The sequence below is a fragment of the Perissodus microlepis genome, chromosome 20, assembly GCF_051167445.1.
Source record: "Perissodus microlepis isolate ML-2025 ecotype Zambia chromosome 20, ASM5116744v1, whole genome shotgun sequence".
Classification (NCBI taxonomy): domain Eukaryota; kingdom Metazoa; phylum Chordata; class Actinopteri; order Cichliformes; family Cichlidae; genus Perissodus; species Perissodus microlepis.
This window is the reverse complement of record NC_140480.1, coordinates 30,440,168-30,451,023: the sequence shown is the minus strand read 5'-3', so window position 1 is coordinate 30,451,023 and position 10,856 is coordinate 30,440,168. Positions and strand designations below refer to the sequence as shown.

Below are 10,856 nucleotides of genomic sequence, written 5' to 3'. Positions count from 1 at the left end.
ATGCATCCTCTGAGTGCTGCTTCCCCTTTCATTATGTTTGTTGTGAACTCTGGCCCTGGCAAATGGCAAAGGACAAGCCCAGTGTGCTGCTATCATATGTCAGCATGTTGAGGACTCTGAAGAGTGGGAGTGGGGGTGAGCTGAAAATACTTTGGCACTCTGTTCGGGTTCTTTAAAAAGAGCAGTAGTCCTGTTGCCACTGACCACATAATTCTGTCTGTTGATTGTGCTGATGGTCTGTTGGTTGTTTTGTTGGAATATTGCACAGAATGGAGCTTCCCCAGCTTGAACACGCTAGGCTCCGAAGACATGATAGCGCAGGTGAGATCACAGATTAACTACCTTTAAAGAGAGCATGTGTCTTAGCAATACCCAGACGAAATACTGCAAGAAAATCTCTATTAATATGTGATTCAACAACATGGACATACTGAATGCAACATAAATATGAGTAAATAATTGAATGTGTTCCTACGAATCAATGAATCAACTTCCACTTTAAATGAAGATAAGAATACAAATCGCCCACAAACAATGAGAAATTGCGTGTGTAGCTTGCTTTATTTTTGATCTATACCATCATTGGTTGCCTTGTTTATAGGTAAAACATTGATCATGAATGAGCAACAAAGAAGTGAAGTAAGGTTATGAGATAATAAAAGGCTCATGCACTTGAACAGGTAAACAAGAAACTAAAACAGAAACTAAAACAAGCACACAAATAAGTGATCAGTGCATCTTATCACAGAGATCATGGAGAGATTATTATTATATTCAATTTTTTTACTATTTGGTGTAATTTTCTCACGTGTTAAATGACTTCTTTTAAGTTGGATGAAATATAAAGAAGCATTATAAAGCACTCCAATCCTGCATGCCCGTTGTTTTTGGAAGTACCTCTCCTACCAAGGAAAACAGCCAATAGAATAGTATGTTCCTTCTGTTGAGCTTATCCCAAGGCTAGCTGCCCTTTAAACATGGTCCAGAACTGGGTCACGATGTTCTCTGAAGTTTGAGTAGTTGACATTAAGGTTTGAGTACTTGGACTTGTGCAAGTGTCGCAAGCAAATGTCATGAGTGGCTAATGATGGCAGGGAGGATTTTCACAGTACACTGTGTAAAGTACACTTTTTTTCAGAGGCTCAGTTGATTGACAAGTGGTTTCATAGGCAGGTGAGACCAGTCCTTTGACTTTACATGACAGATGAATTTGACAAAATATCTGAACTTGATTTAAAGCTTCAGATTTGTATTTTATAGCTTTTTCTTGTAATTTCAAATATGACACCTAATAAGGCTGATAAACAAAAGTAAATCTAAAGAAGTGATAGGAAAATCTTTAGGAGTTTTAAAATCTGGGTGGCTGACATATTCTTATAAAGGGTGCACTGACCAGCTCAGCAACACCAACAGGCTTGAAATACCACAAAAGATAACTTGGGGTCACTAATGTTTATTGTCGATGGGACTGCTGATAGTAGAGGTAGAAGGAATTCTGAGGTGGACAGGCCTATACTCTCTGTTCAGATTCAGCCAAATGTGGCAAAACTAATTGCACAGTCCATCACAGTGCAATAATGGATAACGATCCAAAGCACACTGCAAACTAAACCTAACCGAGTATCTCAAGCGTGTATTAAATTACTCCACTTTGGTGTATCAAGGGAAAACTACAAAAACTGTGTCTTTATCAAACAAAGACTTAACTGTGGTGCAGATAGTCAAAGTTTTGCTCAAGTGCTCTGCTCAAAACTTGCAGGTTGTCTTTTTCTCGACACTTGAAATGAGATTTGGAGAAACGGCACACATCAGGAGCTACTGTTAGCACTGAGAAGAGCCACAGGGAATAATTCAAAGCAATTGTTTCCAACTCTGCAGTGCAACTTGTTGTTTTTATTAGCGCCACCTGACAGATCATTAAAACAAGTGATAACAATGGATATAAAAAGTTAATTTACCCTGGAGTGGCAGAGAAGCACCATGAATGTACTACACAGTCTTAGCTGAGCGCTGGATGTACAGTACTGTGCAAAAATGAGCCACCCCACATTTTTTTATATATTTGCTCGGAAAATGGGAAATCGGTGCGTTAGTTTATTTTTATTTATTAAATTATGTGCAAACAAACATGAAAGTACAGCATAAAAAGCAAAAACAGACTTTGCATAATTCGAATGATCTTGAAAATATCTGATGTGATCACATTTATTCTTACCAACACAGCCTGAGCTCTCTTAGGCAGCTTTCTTGTTATTCTTTAAGGAGTTTTTAGGAATAGTTCTCCAGACTTCTTGAAGACATTCAAAGATCTTTGGTTTTGTTGTCTTTTAAGATGATCTCATAATGCTTCAATATTAATAAGGCCCAGGCCCTAAGGAGGCCAATCCAAGACTGACAGTGTTCGATTGTGTGTTTTTCTATACAGATAACCTTTTATTACATTGGCAGTGTGTTTGGGATTATTGCTATTTCTAAAAAGAAAACAAACCCCTTGCCAACCAGATGCTTTCTAGATGGTTTTACATGGTGGGTTAAAATGTAATGTAACTTTTCTGGGTTCATAATTCCAGGAGTCTAGCTGAAATGCAGACCTGATCATCACAGAGCCTTCACTGTGTTTTACAGAAGGTTGTAAGCACTCACTGCTGTACTGCTCTCCTGACCTCCTCCATACATACTGACAATAATGTCCCTGTTTACCTTCTTTAGAAATTGCTTCTTGACAGCCGATCTTCCACTGCGAACGTTTCTGATGAGGCTTTAGGGAACAGTACATCTGATTGATCATATGCACCTCTCAGGTCCTATCTCAGGCCTTTCAGGTCTTTCTTTCCTATTTCTTAAAGACCTGGCTTTGAGATGCTGCTTATGTCTTGTAGATACTTTTTTAGGCCTGCCACTTCTTTTTGTCCTCCACTTTTCAGGTTTCCTCAAATTCTTTGAGAACGTACTGCACACCATGCTGATATAATCCAGGTTTTCAGCAAATAACTCTGTGAGAATCACATTGTTATTTAATGCCTATCAAACTGTGTTATATTTGCCATTTTTCAGAGATTCAACTCAAGAAATTGGGCTAAATTATGTTTTGTGACATGCTGCTAGAAAAAATACCTTATGATACAATTTAAAATTGCTTTGTTTTCTGTTATTGGTGGACACAACACTGATTTATCCTTTGAGTTAGCTGCTGTTTAAATGCTTGAATGATTCATAGCTCAAGAAAGTGATTGTTCCAACCACATACAGGAACACTCATTCTGTTCTTACACAAACTTTAATTGGGCTTTGACAGGAAGTGGCTGACTTCTTTTAAAACATTATTTTTGCTTCATTGTGTTGCCTTTGTTGTTTGTAGTCCTTCAAAGCTCTTCTTTGTGTCTTCTCTTCCCCCTCAATTTCGAAGGTAGGATGCCCCTCCCACTTCTGTCTGAAGCCCTATACTATTGAAGAGTCTCGCCTTTCCACCATCACCAAATACTTGCTCATAGGGGTAATCCGATCGGTCTAATGTTGTCTACTATCGTGATTTCTTCAGCCATAATATAAATAACTGTTAGATGACTGTTGATATGAACTATGTGGCCTAAATTAGGCAGAGCAGTGGTGGTTAGTGCTGTCTAATCGTTGTTGTTGGCTTATATGGAATTATTTAATTATTTGAAATTTTGACCGTTTTGATTATGAGCGACTACACACATGGTCTAAACTGCCACCTAGTGGTAAGGAAGGAGAATACTGGCACTGCACTTTCTATACAGCTTGTGCAGCAGCACCAGCAGTGCTCAGCTCATTCATGAGGGGTCCTTCTGTTGGCAGCTTCTCTCAAGCCTTTTAAATCATGAAACAGATGGAGAGGCAGAGAAGCAGCATGGCCTCAGTTCCTCCCCCTCCTGCCTACCAAGTAGCTTATTTCTCCTTAGCAACTGTCACCTGACCTGCAGTAGTTAGTGTTCAGTGAGGCACACATATGCACACAGATCACAGGACTGTGTGTCTCAGTCGTTAACTCCTCGACCTGCTTCACAGGCCTCATGGCTTTGGCAATTAATATATCCACAGAGCATAAAAATCTTACACAGACGCCTCTGCTCAAGATCTGGGTGCCATGGACTGGAGGCAACTTGAACCGCAGGAGAGGGTGTAAGTTTAGTAAAAGCCTGTCTCACTTTGAGTATGAGATTACAGTACATTATCTTCCCTGATGTTTGTTCTGCCTCTGCTTCAACTTATTTCTTGTTCCAGCAGAAGCTTTCATCAGCATCAAGACGTCCAGCAGTCATAAGTCTGTTTTACACTCTAATCTTTCTCTCCTGTTAATTTTGAACTGAGCTCAGGCCTTTCAGGGGAGACGCGTAGAAAGACAGCAGTGTGAGAGCGACATAGACATAGACACGGCGATGGGATTACAGCCAGCCTAGACCAAACCAGGTCTGAGTTGGCTCTCAGTTCAGTGTCTGGCATGGTCCTTTGAGCATTTTGCTGACGCTGCATACTCCATTCATAATCGAACAGTCTGGAGGCTAACTCTTTCCATGTCCTCATATGGACATATACACAGGCCATCCGGGTACTTGTTGGGGTATAGCTAGCCAGCAAGCAACAAAGCAGTCTACGTTATAAATTACTGAACTTTGAGACACAGTAGTATTGAGACTACTGGACCATTCCTTGGTAAGGTAAGATGCATTTATAAAGGCACCTAATGAAGTTTTCCTTTGCTTACTGCTCCTTCATAAATAATAGGTGACAAAGTCTAAACCAATTTAGGTTTTTCCAGGGAGATTAATATTGTTACATTTGGAAATTCTTGCAGTAGCTGAGCTGAGCTTTAACAACATGCAGGGACATTTTAACATACTTGGAGATTAAAGGCATTTTGTCCTGTCAGCCGTATGGTGCAGTGTGCTTCTCTGGTTGCTTCTAAGATGTGACTACCTAAAGAGTTTTATTTAATTTCTGTTCTGCTTTTGTGTCCGTTTGATTTTTTGTTGTCAGTTGGGCAGTTGTTTTGTGCACAGACAAAACCCATGCAACTTACTACACCAACCGTAAACTTGACATTTGAGCAGCACTGTGAAGCTCTTATTCTCTCTGTTAATGAAAACGACCTCAGCAGCCAGAGACAAAACATGCTCTAGATTGCATGTGACCCACTGAACACGAAACAGATGCTCTAATGCTGAATAATGCAGTCAGCTCACAAGTCCCAAGTGTACCTGAAAGAATTCATTATGTTTTTTGTGTGTTTACTTTGTTCTCAGCCTCTGTGCCTCAGTTCTGTAACTCTCCCACAATGATTGTGATGGTTGGATTGCCAGCCAGAGGGAAGACATACATTTCCAAGAAGCTCACTCGTTACCTGAACTGGATCGGGGTTCCGACAAAAAGTCAGTTTTCCAAGTGAATTCTTGAGTCCTAATCATATAAGTGTCAGAAAGAAACAGTTAATTTTTCTCTGTTTATCAACTCCATCAGTGTTTAACGTGGGCCAGTACCGCAGGGAGGCCGTCAAGATCTATAAAACCTTTGAATTCTTCAAACCTGATAATGAGGAAGCCATGAAGATTCGCAAGTAAGTATGCTAAAGATAAACTACTCAAAGGTGCACCTGTTAACTCATTTAAAACAACAGACTGGCCATTTTTAATATTGGCATTTGTAACAGTATGTAAATAACTGAAGAGAATTTTGTAAAATCATGGTGTGACAGATTTGATTTATCTTCATTTTCACACTACACTCATCAATCATTCATATTTTTGCAGTTTTTGTCCCTTTGCATATACGAGTGTCACTTCTCTTCCAGGGCCTGTGCAGCAGCTGCACTCAAAGATGTTGCTTTGTATTTCACAAAGGAACAGGGGCAAGTAGCCGTGAGTAAGAGGACAACTAAAACTGTCCTTCTGATTTTGAAAAAACTTTCTCTATCTATCTCTATCTATCTCTATCGTGTCACTGTTACCAAATGATAACACCTGTGTCCTGTCTCATGCAGGTATTTGATGCTACAAACACCACAAGAGAAAGGAGGGCAATCATTCTTAGTTTTGCAATGGAAATGGGCTACAAGGTAAGTGTTAAACGGCTATTTAAAGCAATTATTTGGGGGGTTCTTGTTTAGAGTAGAATAAATAAAATGACATCAGTTTTCTGTCACTATATATTCATGAATCAAAGACATGTATCACAACTAGTTAGCTTAGGTAAGCTAAAGGTCAATACAGGATTTTTACCCGTGTATTACAAGCCCAAAAGTCCACCTATTTTTATCCTATAACTATTTTTCTTCACATAAAAAAAGTTTAAAAAAAAAATGATTTTATGGCTTAATACTGTTTTACCTGTTTAGGTGATTAGTGCATATACAGCCATAGTCAATGTGAGGTAAAAAAATTTTTTAGCTGTGGCAGTGGTTGAATCTAGCAATGGAGGCAATCCTGCACAACTAAAAACATCCTATATTGCTTTAGTTTAAAAGCTAAGAGTATAATAACCTAAATATTTATTTGGATATATTTTTTGTGTATGCCTCAAAGAAAAGCCAGGCTAGCTGTTACTTTGTGTTTCTGGGAGCTGAGCATCTGGATATTGTAGCGTTGTATTTACTGTCAAGTCCAAAGAATCATATTGACCTTCTACCAACTTAATAATGTCATTACCTGTGATTTTTGTACAGAGTTATATCAACACTTACCACGTGGTTCCTTTAAGCTAACCACTTACTATACTGTATTTACTCATGATGTAAAAATACTTTTTTCAACTGACTTCTTGAATGCAGGTGTTCTTCGTAGAATCCATCTGTGATGACCCAGAAATCATTGCAGAGAATATCAGGGTGAGAAGCACATTTATGCTATAACCTTTTTGTGTGTAGACTTCAGTATGTACAGAAGCTGTTGTGCAATTAAAAAAAATGTTTTAATCTAAACCTGAATCTTCTTTTCATTTCAGCAAGTAAAATTCGGCAGCCCTGATTATGCAGACCGTGACATAGATGAAGCCATGGAAGATTTCACCCAGCGCATCGACTGTTACAGGGCAAGCTACATGCCTATAGATGATGAGAAAGACAGGTGCGACCTATGACACCTTTCTTCCAGTGATGATAAGAATGCATAAAAAATACTTCCATAACTTTTTTTTTTTTATCTTCAATGCCATAAATTTGATCAGGAAACTCTCCTACATAAAGATCTTCGATGTGGGCAGTAGATACCTTGTGAACCGGGTCCAGGACCACATTCAGAGCAGAATAGTCTACTACCTCATGAACATACACGTCACACCAAGATCCATCTACCTGAGCCGCCATGGAGAGAGCGAACTCAACCTGTTAGGTCGGATTGGTGGAGACACGGGCTTATCCCCTAGAGGACAAAAGGTAATTTGGCTGACAAATAAAAACATATAAAGAATTGACATTTTCTGAAGTATCAAAATTAGTTACCTGTAGTTTGTAATCTTAAGCATTTCATGTGGTGAGTAAAATTGCAAAAATGTGGTATAAATGCCAGTCTATTTCCTAAAAGGTCAACTAGCTTCTTAAAATCATACTCTTTCTCTTAGTATGCTAGTGCCCTGGCGACCTTCATCAAGGGACAGAAAATCATAGACCTCAAGGTGTGGACGAGTCACATGAAGAGGACTGTCCAGACTGCAGGGGCCCTGGGAGTCCAGTATGAACAGTGGAAGGCTCTTAATGAGATAGATGCAGTGAGTTATAAAACAATAATACCTCAGCAACACTAATTCAATTATTCCAATAAATGATTCATTTTGTTTTTCTAATGCTTGACAAGTTGATATGATTACATAGTCAGTTAATATGTTTCTCCCTTTGGTTCAGTCTGTAATAGACCAAAGTATATTAAAAACATTATAAAATTATCCACAAATGTTTTAAGTTTGCAGAAGAGGCAATTTTGAGTGTAACGTATATGAATATTTGATCAAGTGTCTTGACAGATGAACTGCAACATTGTTTATCCTCTAGCACCATCTTCAGTCCAAAACGTAAATTGCAATCTTGGTTACTGGCATCACTATGAGCTTCACCGTGTACTTGGTGCTAGTAAGGAAATATTGCCATTGTACAGTTATACACTTTGCTTTTTGCTCACATCACCACTTTTTCTAAGTCGTTAGCGTGGATGTTATAATTTTAATTTTAATCTTAATCTGCGATTAAAATCTCCAAGAGACTGAAATTTCAATACCTTAGAGGTTTTGTGCTTTTATGCTACGGTACACTTGCAAAAAAGATTTTCATGTTATATTTTTCTCACTAAGGGTGTATGTGAGGAACTAACTTATGAGGAAATTCAGGAGAATTTCCCAGAAGAATTTGCACTGAGAGACCAGGACAAATATCGCTATCGGTACCCAAAGGGTGAGGTAAGCCCTGCTCTGAATGAGTTTTAGAAATATATTTTATGCAACCAAGGAAGCATAACTGTGATTTTAATAAACACACTGCTGACACCTGGAATCTTTCTAGTACAAATAATTTCCTCTGTTGGCCAGTGAGCAGCCTACCAGAAGCAGTTTGCACACTGAATTGATCATTCAAGGAGAGTATTTTGTTTGGAATGTAGAGCTAAAAAAGATTTAAATTATTTTGATATTTGTCTTTCAAAAATAAAGCATATTAGAGCAGGTCCGCCACTAATCAGAAGGTCGGTGGTTCGATCCCAGGCTGCCTCCTGGCTGCATTCCAAATATCCTTGGGCAAGATACTAACCCCATGTTTGCTTACTGGTGGTGGTCAGAGGGCCCGGTGGCGCCAGTGTCCGGCAGCCTCGCCTCTGTCAGTGCACCCCAGGGCAGCTGTGGCTACAATGTAGCTTGCCATTGCCAGTGTGTGAATGGGTGAATGACTGAATGTAGTGTAAAGCGCTTTGGGGTCCTTAGGGACTGAGTAAAGCGCTATACAAATGCAGGCCATTTTTACCATTTTACCAAAAATGTACCTTAAGAGAATCAGAATAAAATGAGCCTGGGTTAGGGTCTGGGTCTTGTGGAAAAATGTTTGAAATTATGTCTTTTGTCCAGTCCTATGAAGATCTAGTCCATCGTCTAGAGCCAGTCATCATGGAGCTGGAGAGGCAGGAAAATGTTTTGGTCATTTGCCACCAAGCTGTGATGCGCTGCCTGTTAGCCTATTTCCTTGACAAACCTGCAGGTAGAACAAAAAAAACGTCTCAAACTGTGCACAAACATGTGATACAATATACAACAGTTTGTGATATTGTTTTAATTCCACAAACACTTCTTCTAATATTTACATTTGTGTCTCTGAAGATGAGCTGCCTTATCTAAGATGCCCTCTTCACACTGTGCTCAAACTCACACCGATAGCCTACGGTAGGTGGTAAGAACTTAATTATATATGATATCCCATCTTTAGTGTATCGCACATTCACTCTATGTAAATCTTTTTCTTACATCTTCATTTGTAGGGTGTAAGGTTGAGTCATTTTTCCTCAATATTGAAGCTGTCAACACACACAGAGAGAGGCCACTGGTGAGTTTACATAACTGCACATTTGTTGTAATACTTAGCTTTGACAATAATTCATCTGTGGGGAGTAAAGTTGTATCATTTGTATGTACTGATTAAATAAATATGTGTGCAGTTGTGAAGAAATGATGCCTTTTCTTAATTATCCCTTTTTCACTTACATTGAACTTATTGACATTGTAAAGTTGGATTCATAAATGGTAATATTACATACTACTCGTACTAAAGTTAGATCTGATTCATCGTTCTGTTTTTCAGTAACTTCCACTTTAGTCTTGAAAGATTCTTTTGTTGCTTTTATTTTTGCAGAATGTCAACATCACCAGAAACCCAGAGGAAGCTCTGCAGACTGTTCCTGACCACATATAAACACTGTTTGCTGGGAAACTGAGTTCTGTGAAACTGGATTTGTTACTACTGATAAGCTTCACAGAGTTTTAGAGATGCACTCCAGTCACAGCTGAATGTGGGAAAATAGAAGACAGGAGGTCTTTGAAGCTGAAGAGGTGATTCTAGACACGGTACTACATCAACACCGAAGCACAAGGAGTGAGTGAAAAGGGAATAACCTACAGCTGGCTCTGTTTTCAGGATGTCTGTGGAATATTTCTGTCTCATCAGACTTAATGTGGTTTTCTTTTCTGAAAGCACACAGTGTTTACAAATGATTTATAGACAGTAATAATGCACTTTGTCTTGAGCTGAAGGCAAGAATAAAATTGTAGATGTAGATGGGTTTTTATTATCACTCTTAACCTGGCCTTCATGTACATTTAACTGTGGTACAGATAACAAAATGTGTTGTTGATCATCAAGTTATGTAATTAGGAATCAGAACCATGGACAGCACCCAAGCAAAACATTTACTTTCTACTTGGATGACTGTAACTACTGTAATTAAAATTAAATAGCATGGTGAGTTTGAATAAATAAAAGTTGTACATAGAAAATATATAAGAATAATTATCTCCAACATGTGAGAAAATAAATTCGCATTAAAATTCAGGAGTCTTTGTTTTATTCTTCCAATCCCCACGTGCAACAATTAAAGTCTAAATTCTTCCCACATACCTAATGACCAATGTTACTGTTTCCTTTTTTTTCCTTTTTCTTTTAAATAATGGGTCTTTGAGAAATGTCGCTCGAGTGAAACGAAAACATTTGGCAGTAATTAGAAAAAAAAATACGACTGTGATTATTTAAGGAGCGCTGTTACGGAGAAGCTGGGGAGGGGAGACTGTTTTGGTGTTTTCCTGAAGTTCTCGTTAAGTCCCCAAAGTTTCCAGTATATATGAATGCATGCTGGAAGCGGCCTCCTCCTTTTCCGTGA

At 38.7% G+C, this 10,856-nt stretch overlaps 1 protein-coding gene across 2 annotated transcripts; it reads left to right on the top strand.

Annotated features, from left to right (window-relative positions):
* The first annotated feature begins 201 nt into the window (after positions 1 to 201).
* On the top strand, positions 202 to 10,531 carry pfkfb1 (6-phosphofructo-2-kinase/fructose-2,6-biphosphatase 1). Of its 2 annotated transcripts, none has more exons than XM_084915963.1 (14): positions 202 to 321; positions 5,265 to 5,390; positions 5,479 to 5,575; positions 5,810 to 5,876; positions 5,999 to 6,073; positions 6,785 to 6,841; positions 6,958 to 7,079; positions 7,180 to 7,387; positions 7,573 to 7,719; positions 8,296 to 8,400; positions 9,058 to 9,187; positions 9,307 to 9,369; positions 9,465 to 9,529; positions 9,836 to 10,531. In XM_084915963.1, exons 1-14 carry the CDS (start codon positions 270 to 272, stop codon positions 9,893 to 9,895), a joined length of 1,374 nt encoding a protein of 457 aa, XP_084772089.1. In that variant the 5' UTR covers positions 202 to 269; the 3' UTR covers positions 9,896 to 10,531. The 2 variants fall into 2 exon arrangements, with proteins under 2 accessions (XP_084772089.1, XP_084772088.1); XM_084915962.1 differs by lacking the exon at positions 202 to 321 and adding an exon at positions 2,199 to 4,143.
* The last annotated feature ends 325 nt before the right edge of the window (positions 10,532 to 10,856 follow it).

Excerpts from the sequence above, each read along its gene's own strand:
- pfkfb1 (XM_084915962.1), top strand. The coding sequence starts at position 4,035 with ATGGCTTTGGCAATTAATATATCCACAGAGCATAAAAATCTTACACAG. Across the intron at positions 7,388-7,572 it reads TATCCCCTAGAGGACAAAAG|TATGCTAGTGCCCTGGCGAC; the intron begins GTAATTTGGCTG and ends TCTTTCTCTTAG. Across the intron at positions 9,188-9,306 it reads TTTCCTTGACAAACCTGCAG|ATGAGCTGCCTTATCTAAGA; the intron begins GTAGAACAAAAA and ends GTGTCTCTGAAG.